Genomic DNA, 13,389 nt, shown 5'->3' with positions numbered 1-13,389 from the left:
GCTTGTCACAAATCAAGCCCTCTCCCCCGCCTCCAGACCAATGCTAGCTATGTTGCACCGTCTTTGGGAGAACTGAGAAAATTGTCACCCAAATCATTTTCAGTAGGCTTAGTTCACGTACAAAATCCCAACGGAGAAGGGCTGCCCTGGTGGTAGCCTGTCCTCTTCAAAGCAGCTTGCAGACTTGCCCATAGAGAGTATCATAATAACAATTAATATATAATTCACAAATGTAGAGCCACGCTTGCTAGACATTGTCTGAGCATTGTTTCATTAAATGACAGAAGTAATGGTGACCTCCCCCAGGAAGTCTCCCACACTTGTTTCGGTGCCCTCTGTGCTCCAGAGGTGCCCACTCTCCCCGCCCAAGCCCTTCTCGCTCCCGGCTGTGAGCTCCACCATCTCTCCCCTTTATGCCCCAGAGGCCCGGCCCGGCCTGGCCCACTGGAGCTGCTGCACCAGGTGTGTTGCATTCAGTCAAATGGCCCCAGAGTAACCCAAAGGGCTATGCGATGTTCAATTAAATTTGGCCGGTACCAGTATGTGTCAAGCACCTCTGGTGTGCACGGCAGCAGTGAGAATTCCAGCAGAGCCCGATGCACACGTTGGCCCTGTTCACACTCTTTCCCACTCAATAACTTTCCCAAAGTCGATAAGGCAAACCCAGGCAAGGCAGTCCATTTGCAGCGGCCTAGCTCTTCTGTGACATTTCGAGCTAAAAGGTGGACCGGGAGAGACCTCCGGAAAATTCCTCTGGAGGTGACTCTCACAAGAGCAGTTAGTTTGCCCAGTTCTTCCTCTGGCCAGCCCTGGGGGAGGCTTTTCAGTGGGTGGGGTGGAGGGGCGCCACCGTGCCCTGGTTAAGCCAGGTGTGCCCACACGCATTTCAGCTTCACAAAAAGCTGTGTGCAGGATGACTCTCTGGGCTCCCTACATGCCCAAGGCCTGGAAGCAATGAGATGTTCTGTGCACCAATACTGGACATGGCTGGGGATGCTGGGAGAGACTCCACCCCAAGGAAAGGAGGAAGGTCTGTCACGATGGCCCCAGTGACCTAGATTTCGCTATCAGACAGAGATAGTATAGGGTGAATTACGTCCCCCCTCAAAAGACCTATGTTGAAGTCCTAACTTCCAGAATGTGACCTGATTTGGAAATAGGATCCTAACAGATGTAATTAGGTAAGGTGAGGTACCTAGAGTAAATCCAGCTCCTACTCCAATAGGACTGGTGGCCATGTGACAACTGACACACAGGCACAACGCCATGTGATGACAAAGGCAGGGCCGAGTTAGACAGCTGCCGGCCAAGCAAGGCCACGGGCCGTCTGCATTCCATAGAAACCACGGGGAGGAGAGAAAGGATGCCGTGCAGGTTTCAGAGAGAGCTTGGCTTTTAGACTTTGTTATGGCAGCCCCGGCAAACTAAGACAGGAGGGGATTTCTGAGTTTAGGGTGGTGGCTGAGCCCAGGCCCACCCCAGATCAGCCACAGGACACCTCAGGCCCAGCGGCAGAACTAGGCTGGCATCAGGAACCCTTTCTCCTCCTCTTCCTGGGCACCGGCTTGCACTGCACTCTCAGCTTTCTCACACCTAGAAGTCATGTGACCAACAGACTGTGCTGGGAAGTGACTTTTGTCAGCTCCATTCCAAGGTGATTAAGAGTGGGCACGACCTTTCCAGGCTTTTTGTCTCTCTTCCCCGGTCTCCCAGTTGGATGTAAGGGACTCAGAGTAGAAATCTGAGGTCCTAGGAGATGGCATGGCCATCAGGGGGCAGAAGTCTGGATCCCCAGATCCGTATGTGGCAGGTGACCCATGAAATCAGAGTGCACTGTGCTTTAAGAAATACATTTTTATTGGTTTAAGCAACTGGAATTTAGGGGCTGTTTGTTATAGCAGTGAGGCAAGCCTTAGCCATCCAGGGTCTGGGGATGAGAGAAGCAGTGAGTAAACATGGAAACTGGGATACACTGGGACCAGGCACTTCTGCCATGGGTCCCTTCAGCGGGGTGTGGAGAGAGGGAGGACAAGGACATAGTTCCCATCCTCTTAACCCCTTAACGACAGAGTGAGCCCTCCCTGCCCCAGGTCTGCAGCTGGAGCGCTTGTAGCTTCCACTCCTCCGCCCCTCCACCCCCAGCCGCCCCGGAGAATAGCGCAGGCTGCGGATGCCGGCAGGTGGCAGCAGACGCTCTGTGAAGAGCAAGGTCACTGAGGGCCCTCGAGGGGCAGCAGGTGGGCCTCTCTGAGGCCCCGGGGCAGCATTCACACCCGACAGTCTGTGCTCAGCAGAGGCGGGGCCACACACATCGGGGAGGTGGCACCGGCAGCACCACTCTGCTCCAGGATCCAGATGGACTGAGGGAAAAGCAAGGAGCCCCGTCTCAATCTCTTGGGAGTTCACATTAGCTGGTCTGTTTGCCGTGGAAGGTGGAAGACACCATTTTTAATGTAAAAGGTTTGTGTGATGGGCTTGGACCTGGCGTACACTGAAGACCTGGTGTCCTTCATGGCATCCCCTGGAACAGAGCAAAGGCCTGGGTCAGCAGGGGCCACCATGCCTCCCGCCTGCCCTCCCCCAACCCAAAGGGCTGAGGGTCATCAGGCTCAGGGTGCTGCAGCTGCTACCGTTAAAACAGTGAAATCCTCTGTACAGTTAGAAAGGGCCCCTGTCCTCTTTGCCCCTTGACCTCTACTGCAGTACCTCCATTATTCCCTAGGGTCCGATAACTAAGGGGTGTGCCTGGCGTAGCATGGAAACCTCGACACTCTGCTTTGGCTCAAGGGCCAAAATGTGCCCTGACGGGTGGCACACAGACCATTCCACTTGTTAATGACTTTAACCCCATCCCTTCCTCAAGGTCACTTACCTCTCACCACATTGCTCCCCGAGTCTGGTGACACCCCACCCATCCCAGTGCTCCATGGTGACCACCTCCAGGGTCCTACCCAAGGCTGACCTACCCCCCCCCCGCCCCAGTGCCCGTGGGCTGCAAATCCTGCCTGTTGGAAACGGTAATAATAATGCCAATCACCATTTGTTGAGCACTTACTATGTTCCAGGCACAGACTGGTGCTTTCTCTGTGGAAAGGGGCATTTGGGGCGGAGCCCACTGGGGCCCAGACAATGCCTTCAACCCCTCTTCCCTGTAGCTCATTGCTTCCTCGGGGAAAACACAACTCCTGTCTGTAGCTATGCCGGGGAGGTTGGAGAAGTGGTCAACAAAAGACCACTGGCCTGGCCCCTGAACTGGCTGGGTTAGGGGCCTGAGGCCAGATGCTTGCAGGATGTTTCAGAGTAACTGTGGGCTTAAGCAGAACCACCACGGAGGAAAACAGTCTTTGCCCTGAAGGCACCACCACCCTAGTACCTGGGGGACATCCAGAATCAGCTTCCCCGGATGCCCAGAGACATTTGAATTTCAGATAAAGAATAGATAATTTTTCAGTGTACTATTTGGGACATACATATGCTTAAAAAAATTGTTTACCTGAAACTCAAAGGTAACTGGGCATTCTGTATTTTAATTTGCTCGATCTGGTGGGCCTGGCCTGGTAGTGGGCATGGGCTGCAGGCCAGGCAGGAGGGAGGAACAGAGGAGACCCGAGCGATGCCCAAACTGAGGCTCTGTCTGTGATCACAGGGTATCAGGCCCCTCTCAGAAGAAGCCGATGGAGTAGATACACTCAGGACCCTGATCGACATCCCCCCCCCCCTGACTGCCCTGTCTCCCGGGGCAGCCCCTCAGGCTCCCTCTCTTTCTCCCAGTTTCCTTTTTATAGACTTGATGCTCAAGAGTCCACGGACCAGCGGCATCCGTGCCCTTGGAGAGCTTGTTAGAGATGCAGATCTCGCTTCGTCCTAAACTCACCTGCCGCACGGGAATCTGCATTTTAACAAGATTCGCAGGTGGCTCCCATACACAGTGGAGACGGACAAAGCACTGCTCTGCAGCACCAACAGGACGCCACCCATCTGTTGTTGTCCACCAGCTGTGAGCAGCTGTGTCTGTCTTGTTCTCTGTGGTATACCCCAGGGCCAAAGTGCCTGACTCATATCAGGTGCTCAATAAATTTGTTGAAAGAATGAATGAACCAACCAGAATTCAGACCTGGGCCTCCTAACTTTGAACTGAGTCACACTCTCCTGGGCCTGTTCACTCAGGAACTCATCTGGGGCAGAGCTGGGACTCAGCGACTCCAAATCACCCTCTGTCCTACCCATGGGGCTTTGTAAGGATAATTCCTCCTCAGGGTGACTTCCTACCCGATTTCCCCAAAACCCTGACATAGGAAGGCAGATACTAACTCATTCCCATTTATCGGATGTGGAAACTGAGACCTAGAGAAGTTAAGGTTCTTGTTGAGCTCACGCAATTTGGAAGTGGTGTAGCCAGTTTGAACTCACACTTTGATTCCAAATGGGGGCTTCATTCCCTTGTCCACATTCATTCATTTGTTCTTTCATTCCATAGTACCAGCACATCCAAAAAGAGGCCGCTCCAGGCTGGAAGCTACTAGGACATCAAGTTCACTAAAGTTCACTAAGAAGCCCTGGGCTCACCAGACCAGATGGATACTCAAGGGACGGTGGCACAATGGGCCTAGGGCTCTTGCAGACTCAAAAAGTGGCAGCAGCACAGAGGGACTCGAATCTGCCTGGAGGACTCTTGGAAGACTTCCTGGAAGTGGTGACATGTGATGTGAAAGGCAGCAGAGGGAGGGCAGGAGGCAGGTTCTGGGAAGAGACAACAGAATGTGCAAAGGCCTGGAAGTGTGCCAGAGCTGGCCTGCTCAGAGGGCAGTAAGTCGGGGGATGTGCTGATAAGTGAGGGGCGATGAAGCACAAGGCATGGGGGTGGGGGGCTGCCTGCAGAGGTTTGGAATAGCAAGATGGCGGTGGCCCTTACCCACGTGCCAGCCGTACTCCCAGGATGACAAGACCGGGTACTGAAACTTCTCCTCTGGCTTCTGCCGATGTCGCTCCCGGAGGTACAAGGCCCGGCCCTGGCCGTCGTGGGAGATGCCTTGGAAGAGCAGCTGCAGGGTGCTTGGGGGCACCTGCCTCATTCCTAAGTCCTTTGGTTTGGTCTGGCCTGCTGACTCTGAGCTGCTCTTTGGGCCTCCCAGCCTCCGTCTCCCCTGGTCCAGGGGCCCTGGACACCTACTTTCCTGGAGAGCTGATCCTGGACCTCCCTGGTCTCTGGCAGTCTGGTCCTTGTTGTCAGGAGAGCTGGTGGCAGGCAAGGACCCCACTGCCAGGGCTGAGCTGAAGGGGGCCCGCCGGAGCCGCTTCCGGGGCAGGGCCCCCTCCTTGACATACTGGTGGCCATAGTTAATCTTCCAGGAGACTCGAGCAGCAGCCTCCTTCCAGACGCGCTCCTGCCAGCAGGCTTGGCTCTGAGAAGTGAACAGATCCTTCATGGCAGGAAAGGGAAGGCTTGGAGGAGGTTGGAAACATTTTACCCACAGTTCTCAGGCCTGTGTTTATACTGCTGGTGTCTTGTCTCCAAGGATACGTGTAGCCAATGAGGGCTGGGTTGCCAAGGCCCTGCTGGAGAGGAGTGGCCAGAGACACTGAGGACTTGGGGCCATTAGTAGGCTGTAGGAGAGCCCAGGCAGAAAAAGGAGCAGAGCCACTACAGCCACTACAACCCATAGGGTGCTGGCAGGAGGCCTTGTTCCGCCCCGGAGACTCAGGGCCCAGGCCTCATACCCGGAGGGTGCACCTACTATGTATGCACCAGCCACCCAAGGGAGTCCAAAGAAAGGCCTAGTCTTCTCCCTCAAGAAGCTCTGGACACATGACTGGGGGGTGGGTTGCCATGGCAATTTTGGACACCATCTCCTTAGACACAGCTCTGCCAGTCCACACCTGCATGGCCTCATTGGCACAACAGGATGGTCATGGGGAGTACCCTTAGTATTGAGAGAATGACGTTGGGCCAGTGTGTCACAATTCGGGGCAGTGCCTGGCATGGAGGAAGACCTCCATGCGTGTCAGTGGTTGTTTAACAAGCACCTGCTTGGTACCCACTAGTGTCTGCACTCCACATACCTTAAATCACCTCCTTTGAACATGGGGCCTCTCACAGTCTCCTTTTTCGTTGAGGAAATGGAAGCTTAGGAAAATGATGTGCCTGCTCCAGGGCACACAGCCGGTGTGTGCTGGTGCCTCGTGCAAGGCCCTAAGCTGGGATTTTACTGAGGGATTTCACTTAATCCTCACAGTGACTTACTAACAGACTTCTTACCAGATGAGGAAACTGAGCTCAGGAACGTCAAATGGTCACACTGGCACTGACTCAAAAATGCATGTTCTGTATTACAAACACAAAACTCTACCATGGGGTGTGACAAGCACCATGAGAGAGGCAGGGTGGGACAGAGCAGGACCCAGCGGTCTCCAGCAGCTCCCCCTGCCTCGCTGACCAGGGCCCTGCAGGGTTAAATACCAGTGAGAAACAGGTTAGCCACAATGCTCTGCAGCCATTCACCTTTTCACTCTCTGCTGGGTGTGTCCTCATTTATTCACTCAACAAACATTCATTTGCTTTGACCCTATGCCAGGCCCAGGGCCAGGTACTAACGGTAGACGAGGAGGGACAGAGTCCACATGCTTCCTGCCCTCCAGGTTTCACAGACAGACTCATGACTGGGTGGGTAGAAGGGGAGGAAGGGAATAGGGGTGGTCAGGGAAGGCTTCCTAGAGGAGGTCCTCTTAGGTGAGACCTGAACTATAAACACGATGGGCCAGGCAGAGTGGGGCAGGACTGTTATAGAGTGAGGCCCCAAGTCTGAAAGGCAAGAAGGCACATAGACCATCCTCTGTGCCTCCGTCTTCCCAGCTATCAAATGAGGGCTATGAGGAAGTTGAGAAGTTTGGGAAGATTAAGAGCCAGCTGACTAAGTGGGACAACCTAGGTCTGTACATTTCCTTTGGAGCACTCACAGTGGTTACTGATTAATTGTGCAAACGCCTTTTTGTTCCAGATTTTAAAAGCTGGCTGCAAGCACCATTCTTTCCATATTGAGGGCCTTATGTGCCCGGAGCTGCAAGTGAACAGAACCCACAGAATATCTCGCCCTTGGGGAGCTTGCCTTTGCCCAATGCCATATCCGTCTCTCCAGTGTACCTCCGAGGGTACTGCCTGGCATACAGTGAGTGCTCAGGAGAAGGCTCACGATGAGGAGCGTACTACTCATCAGCTCTGTTGCAACTGGGTGGGTCCGGAAGGATGGAGGGAAGAAAGTCTGTAATGGCTGGGCTGAGGGATGGTAGGACCCTGGGGCGGGGCCTGACCTCACAACTCCAGAAAGCCTCCCTGACCCAGACCGCCCCTACCCCCAGGGTGGTAAGTCAACCAGGGTGCCAAGTGCAAGAAGGTAAAGGTGAGCGTTCCCTTCCTTAGGGCTTCAGAGACCCTGTGCCTTCCGCCCCAAGGAGCTGCCCTCGGTGCCCCAGTTTGAGTATCCAAAGCGACCCCTGGCGGTCACCATGGCAATGACAGCTGGGCGGCAGTCCTCCCTCCCAGCAGACCAACAGGCGGAGCCACAGCAAGGTGGACAGGCTCCCCAAGGGAGGGAGTGTGGTAGGGTGCAGAGAGGTGCCCCCAAAGAGAGCCTTCTTCAGATTCCCAGGGTCCACCCTGTGTCAGATCCCTGCGCGAAGTGTTTAGCTTTTGGCCCCATTCCCAATTTAGGCTCTCGGTGAAGAGACTCATCCTAGGCATCTTACACCTATAGTAGGGATTTCGTGCACTCTGACCACGTGCGGGACATTGTGATGTGTTCTTCACATGCATCTGTTGGTTAATCCTCTATGGAGTAGGTCCCATTACCCCAATTCACTGGAGAGAGAACCGAAGCATTGTTCTCTGTGAGGGGAGATGGTCTTCTGGAGGCTGTGGCAGGGCCAAGATCTTAACCCACTGACCCATGCTTACAACCACCATTCTAAATGGCTTCCCTAGAGCCCTCCCCCCACACTGAGATACCCCTTCCACTCTGTGTTGGAGAGCTGTCTCCCCGACACTCAGACAGCCCCTCCCCCAGCAGCTCTGGATGGGGAACGGTTTACCCAGCCAGCTGGAGGTTGGTTGTGTTGTAGGAACTTTCTACAGGTTCATCTTAGACTGTAAGTTTCCCATTATTTTTCCATTTTATGGATGAGGGCACTGAGGCCCACAGAAGGTAATTGTCTGAGGGGTTCCAGCTGGTGGCGGAGCTGGGCCTGGGATCCAGACCTGAATCTGCAGCATCCGACCCACTGCTTTCTGTGTGTTTCCCACACAATGGGCTATTCTGCTGCTGCTTGTGCTGGGAATGAAGCTGACATTTCCAGGGCTTGATGCCTCTGCCAAGGTCTTCTCTGGGATCACCTGCCAGGTTTCAGCATCGGCTTTGCCCTGAAATGTCCACGCCAACACGGAGAGGCACCCTGGTGCCTTGGGAAGGCGGTGGTCAAGGCCAAGGGAGTAATGTGGGCAATACAAGGCTCACAGGTTCTTTCATCTTTGAGCTTTGTCCTGGGGAGATAAGCAAGTCCAAAATTTGATGTGAGTCACAAGTCAGGCCTGTAAATTCCCTGCCTCCTGCCTGACTGCTAGAGTTCTAGAGGAAGAGAGAAGGGGTAGGGGGGCCACCCTAAATTCCTTACACATGAGCTGGTCTCCTGTGGGTTCAGGGGCCCAGACAAAAGCCTTATCACAAAGCAAAAAGGATCTCTTTGTTTAAAAAGATTCCTCCCACCATGTGTTTGGGCAGCATCCTTAGGACAAAGCCAGAGGGGGAAAAATAAAATTCAGGCTTGCCTTGAGCGATGTGACATTTTCACTCCCTTTTCCAGTTGCAACTTGCTATTGTGAGGAGGAAAGAAATGAGCTAAACAAGATGTGTTCTGGGGACAGATTTCATTAGTGGACTCCTCTGACTACAAAGCCCCTTCCCCTCCAAGCTTGGACAGACTCCACTCCTTTCCCAGACTCTCTGCTTCCATCTGGCCCAGCATGAAGGCCAGAGTGCACTTAAATTAACCATCTTGTTCCCCATTTTCAAATACAGACTTGGGTGGTTGACAGGAATCGAGCACTCATTTTACCACTAACCTTTATCCCACTAATTTTTCAGGCTGTGCAATTTTCAAGGGAAATTAAATCCCTATGTGCCCGATTCATTTTACACCAAACTCATCAAAATGTGGCTTTCGAGACTCCTTTGAAGTCCTAAGACCAGACATGTGGTCAAGGGCCCAAGTGTTTACAAGTGCATTGGAAACAGAGACACGTTGATTAGACGTTTCCTCCTCCGAAGCACTGCTGAGGAGTGCTTCCCTGGGTTTCAGACAGAAATTCGATGAGGAAGAGGCTTGACGGGAGCAGGGCCTCCCCAGTTGAGGCTCTCTGCAGGGCAGCTGGCAGCTGGCGTCTGCCTAACCTCCTTCGGCCACTGGAGAGTGACAGTCCAGTCAGCTCCTGGCCGGAAAGGGCAAAGTCAACCAGAGTCGGAGAGAGTCTGGAACCTGGCCATTCAGGGTTAAGTTTCCGTTTTCAAGGTGTTTGTACAAACAATAGCCGGTTCCCATAGCAGCCAGTCCAGGGGCAGATAAGAGCTGCCCCGTGGCTCTGGCTGCTGACCAGTAGAGGTGCACCGATTTCACCCAGAGATGTCTTTGAACTGGCAGGGGACCTCCAGGCGCAGGCCCAGGTGCTAACAAGCAGCAGGCAGTGGCTGAGATGCATAGCTCCCAGTGGGATTCCACATGATCCTGGCCACCACTCTGAGGGTGCCACACTGAGAGGCTAAGCAACCTCCAGGAGACCACAAAGCCAGTGAGTGGCTGAGCCAATGTTTAGGCCCTAAGATACCGGATACCAAAGTCCACTCTGTTAACTGTCAAATGTTGCCTCTGCAGAAACCAGCCAGGCTTCAACAAGGTAGAGAAACCAATGGCTGCAGCCCTGTGCTCCTCTGGGGACAAAGCCGGCCTGCTGTGGCCTGTCCAGATGCCCTGGGCAAGGCCTGCACTCCTCCATGGCCACAGACCTTGTCAGGAGTCCAGGTCCACAGATAAGGGTGCTTGCTCCTTCCAGAGGGCAGGGGGTACCCCCTCGCCTCCAACACCCCTCCTCCCTCAGAGGTAAACAAATCGCCACCCTGACCAACAAAGGGGTTTCAGGAAGAAACACAGAGCAGCACCCTTGCCCTTTTTTTTTTTTTTGGAAAAGCCTTTCCAAAAAAAAAAAGTATTTTCCCTGCCTTTTCTTCCACCCTGCAACCCCAAAGGAGGATGGGGAGCAGGGGGAGGGGCAGCTGGGACTTCTATCACTACGGCAACTACCAGGGGCTGATCAGGGGCTCCAGGGTTCCCCTCCTTCTGAGCACCAGCTTTGGCAGAGGTATAACCAGGGGGGTGGAGCTCCCTCCCAGGAGGACAGACAGGTGGGAGCCAGGATCTGTCCCATGGAAACTTTGAGACCTCGAACATGTCTTGCAGCCCAAGTTAGTGCTGTCGCCCCCGTAGAATGCTGTCACAGAACTGCAGTACGGGTGAAGAGGAGGAGAGGGCCTAGGGGGAACCTATGCAGGCAGCGAGCAGCTCTCCACAGCAGGAAGAAAGGGAACACCCTCTCTTTGCTGATCAAGGGTGACGGGATGACATGTGACACAGCTTTTTGTATGAATAAATTCCCTAAAATGAGGGACTCTCATGTAATTAGGAAAAAGGCTTTCTCTCTCTTTTTAAAACCATAACCTTCACCCAGGTGGGTTTCATCATACGGAACTCTTACCCAGGGCAAGCCCCGTTCCCAGCGCCCACACCCTCAGGCTGGCCCTGTCTGGATAAACTGCCACTGAGGCTTGGGGAGAAGCTACACCTCCCCCCTGCAAGAGGAGGCTGGGGTCATATCAGAACAGGTTACCAAACGGTGTCCTTTGGGCCAGGGGTTGAAGGGTGGGTCAGGCTCAAACCATTTATTCACAAGTGACAGCATCCAGGAAGGGGAGTTTTTTAAGGAGCAAACATTTTATTTAATAAGTTATAAGATACAATTTACAGTCGGCATTTGATTCCAGTTTCGCTTCCATGTCCCAGTTTCCGAGGCCTGTGGTCCTTTCACATGAGGCTTGGGGCCACTCCAGTTTCTAATATTGGGCTTTCGCCAACACCGGCCCCTAGCTGCTAACCCTCGGTGAAGGTCACCCACCTCGGCCCCCTGTCCCACGCACAGAGGCACCTTCAACCACGGTGCCACTTCCTCAGGACTGAGCAGCAAATCAGAAGAAGGGTGTGTCTGCCTAGACCACACTACACACCTGGGCCCCACAGCCAGCCAGCCAGCATCCCTGAACACTTCAACTTTTTTCCAGAGCGGGTCTGCAGGAGGGTGTGTGCAATGCCTTATACCCCATTTTTGGAATCTTACACCTGCACATTGCTTTCCAAAAACCATCTGGATGACATGTGGTGAGAGCCAAACACACAGCCACCATCAGCTATGTAGCTCTTACTATTTCTGCCGAACAGTAAAGAGCCCCTGAGCTGCTGCCCTTCCCACCCCTCAGAGCAAAGGTCGGCAGGAGTTTTGTCCCTTCCTATCTATAATTATTTCCCAGAAAAAGTGACCCGAGCGGGGTGGGGATGGGTGTGGAGTGTCAGGCACGGGAAGACTTCCCCCGAGGCTCGCACTCCCAGGCTCATCGCACTGATAAGTGGCTGGAGCAAGTGTTAAGCACAAGGGCTAGTGTTGGTTAAAAAGAGGGATCTTTGGCAAGTTGGGGGGCTGCTTTTCACTGAAGAATTTCCTCAGACCCAGAGGCTAAAACAGACTTTAAGAGCAAGAACAAAAACATGGCTGCCAAGATGGCCACGCATTCTGCCTCGGCAGGGAAATCGGCAAACTGAGGGCAGAGGCGGTAGGAAGCCAGCCAGGCCAACTGCCTCCGTGTTGTAAAAAGGCCGCAGGGCAGCGCGGGGTGGTAACGAGTTGTTCAAACAATGCTGTCCACCTAACGGCTTTTTTCTTACCTAACGTGGGCACTGGAAGAGACAAAGCTGGTTTTAAGCCATCTACTTTTCTAAATGACAACCAAACTGGGTCTCCTCTTCTTCCCTGCCTCTCCCCGAGTCTGGTTTCATAGATTGGTGCCCAATTCACTTTTTAATACCAGCCTTGCCTGTGTTCTTGGTCTGTCTGCAGGGGACGATCTGTGCCACAAGGGGTCAGATCTGCTCAGTCCATTGAATGAGCTTGCATTTCTTGAGTCCCCAGCCCAACCCTAAAGAGTCAAGTCTAGGATTTCTCTCTGAAGGCACTTTAAAATGGCAAAGTTTTCAGGATGAGGTTTCAGGCCCACAAACAGGCCAGAGGACTTTGTATAAAACAAGTTACAAATAAGCAACAAAAGCAACCACCAGAAACTCCTCCCAGGATTCGACAAGAACCGTTTTAAGGCACCGTGACGTGGAAGGGGCTGCCGGGAATGTGTTCCTCTCCCCACTTCACGGCCAGAACATAATCCCCCTTCTCCTTGACGACATATGTGACATTGTATTGTTGGTTTCCCACATGCTTCATGGAGACCTCTTCGCAGGGAGTGGTGGGCCCATGGACCCCAATCAGCAGCATGTTGGAACCTAGGAGGTACAGGAAGGAGGTTATTCCCTGAGGACGCATCCCAGAAGGCAGAGGAAGAGGGGATATGGGAGCCAAAGGAATAATACAGTTACTGCCTGTGGAGCATCTGTGACACTGGGGACCTGAGAAGTGGAAGAAGTGGTGATTACGAACAGCACTCATAGATCTTGACACTGTGGGTTCAAATCCCCGCCCTGACACTTCCAAGCTGGGTGACCCTGGACATGGAACTTCACACCTCCCCATCTTAGCCTCCCCATCTGTAAATGCAGGATGATGCTAGCCCCTACCTCACAGGCCCATTGTGAGGTTTAGAGGAGGATTTTATGTGAAGCCCTTGGCACCTGTAATAAGGGCTGTCTACGTAGGTGTTGATTGTTCTGATCTCAGCTATTCTCATAAGGACTTTATCTAAGGTACTATTATCATTTGAATTTTAGAGAAGAGGAAACCGACTTTTAGAAAGAGACTTAGTAACTTTCCAGAGGTCATATGGCTATTAAGGAAGGGAGGGAGGGAGGGAGGGAGGGAGGGAGGGAGGGAGGGAGGGAGGAAAGGAAGGAGGAAGGAATAAGTGAGTGGTGAAGCTCCCCGGGTTTCCAGGGCAGATGGGCTAGATGCCAGAACCCAGGCAACTGACCAGTGACACCCAAACCAATACCCAAATCCAAATTGCAAGAAAATTTGAAGCAGTTAGTGGCAGAAAAAGTTATTCGTTCAGATGGCTCATTTCTAATGAGGATAATGCC

At 53.2% G+C, this 13,389-nt stretch overlaps 2 protein-coding genes across 5 annotated transcripts in view; both read right to left on the bottom strand.

Moving 5' to 3' along the window:
- Window positions 1-1,834: 1,834 nt before the first annotated feature.
- Window positions 1,835-5,480, bottom strand: LOC118983380 (protein ATP6V1FNB). The gene is made up of 2 exons (XM_037040774.1): window positions 4,913-5,480; window positions 1,835-2,521 (listed from the first exon to the last, which is right to left on the bottom strand). The coding sequence occupies exons 1-2, from the start codon at window positions 5,424-5,426 to the stop codon at window positions 2,403-2,405; spliced, it is 633 nt and encodes a 210-aa protein (XP_036896669.1). The 5' UTR covers window positions 5,427-5,480; the 3' UTR covers window positions 1,835-2,402.
- Window positions 5,481-11,009: 5,529 nt separating this feature from the next.
- FLNB (filamin B) overlaps window positions 11,010-13,389 on the bottom strand; it is a 141,005-nt gene continuing 138,625 nt past the window's right edge. For all 4 annotated transcript variants that reach the window (XM_037040770.1, XM_037040771.1, XM_037040772.1 and 1 more), the window contains one exon: window positions 11,010-12,639. In XM_037040770.1, coding sequence (XP_036896665.1) covers window positions 12,452-12,639 — 188 coding nt within the window. In that variant the 3' untranslated portion in view covers window positions 11,010-12,451. The remainder of the gene's footprint in view (window positions 12,640-13,389) is intronic.

Source organism: Sturnira hondurensis, unplaced genomic scaffold, assembly GCF_014824575.4.
Source record: "Sturnira hondurensis isolate 20B ecotype Veracruz unplaced genomic scaffold, ASM1482457v3 Scaffold0002840, whole genome shotgun sequence".
NCBI classification, from domain to species: domain Eukaryota; kingdom Metazoa; phylum Chordata; class Mammalia; order Chiroptera; family Phyllostomidae; genus Sturnira; species Sturnira hondurensis.
Note: the sequence above shows the minus strand (reverse complement) of the source record. Positions and strands in the feature narration are given on the sequence as shown.

Excerpts from the sequence above, each read along its gene's own strand:
- LOC118983380 (XM_037040774.1), bottom strand. The coding sequence starts at position 5,426 with ATGAAGGATCTGTTCACTTCTCAGAGCCAAGCCTGCTGGCAGGAGCGC. Across the intron at positions 2,522-4,912 it reads GGAGTACGGCTGGCACGTGG|GGGATGCCATGAAGGACACC; the intron begins GTAAGGGCCACC and ends GCTCTGTTCCAG.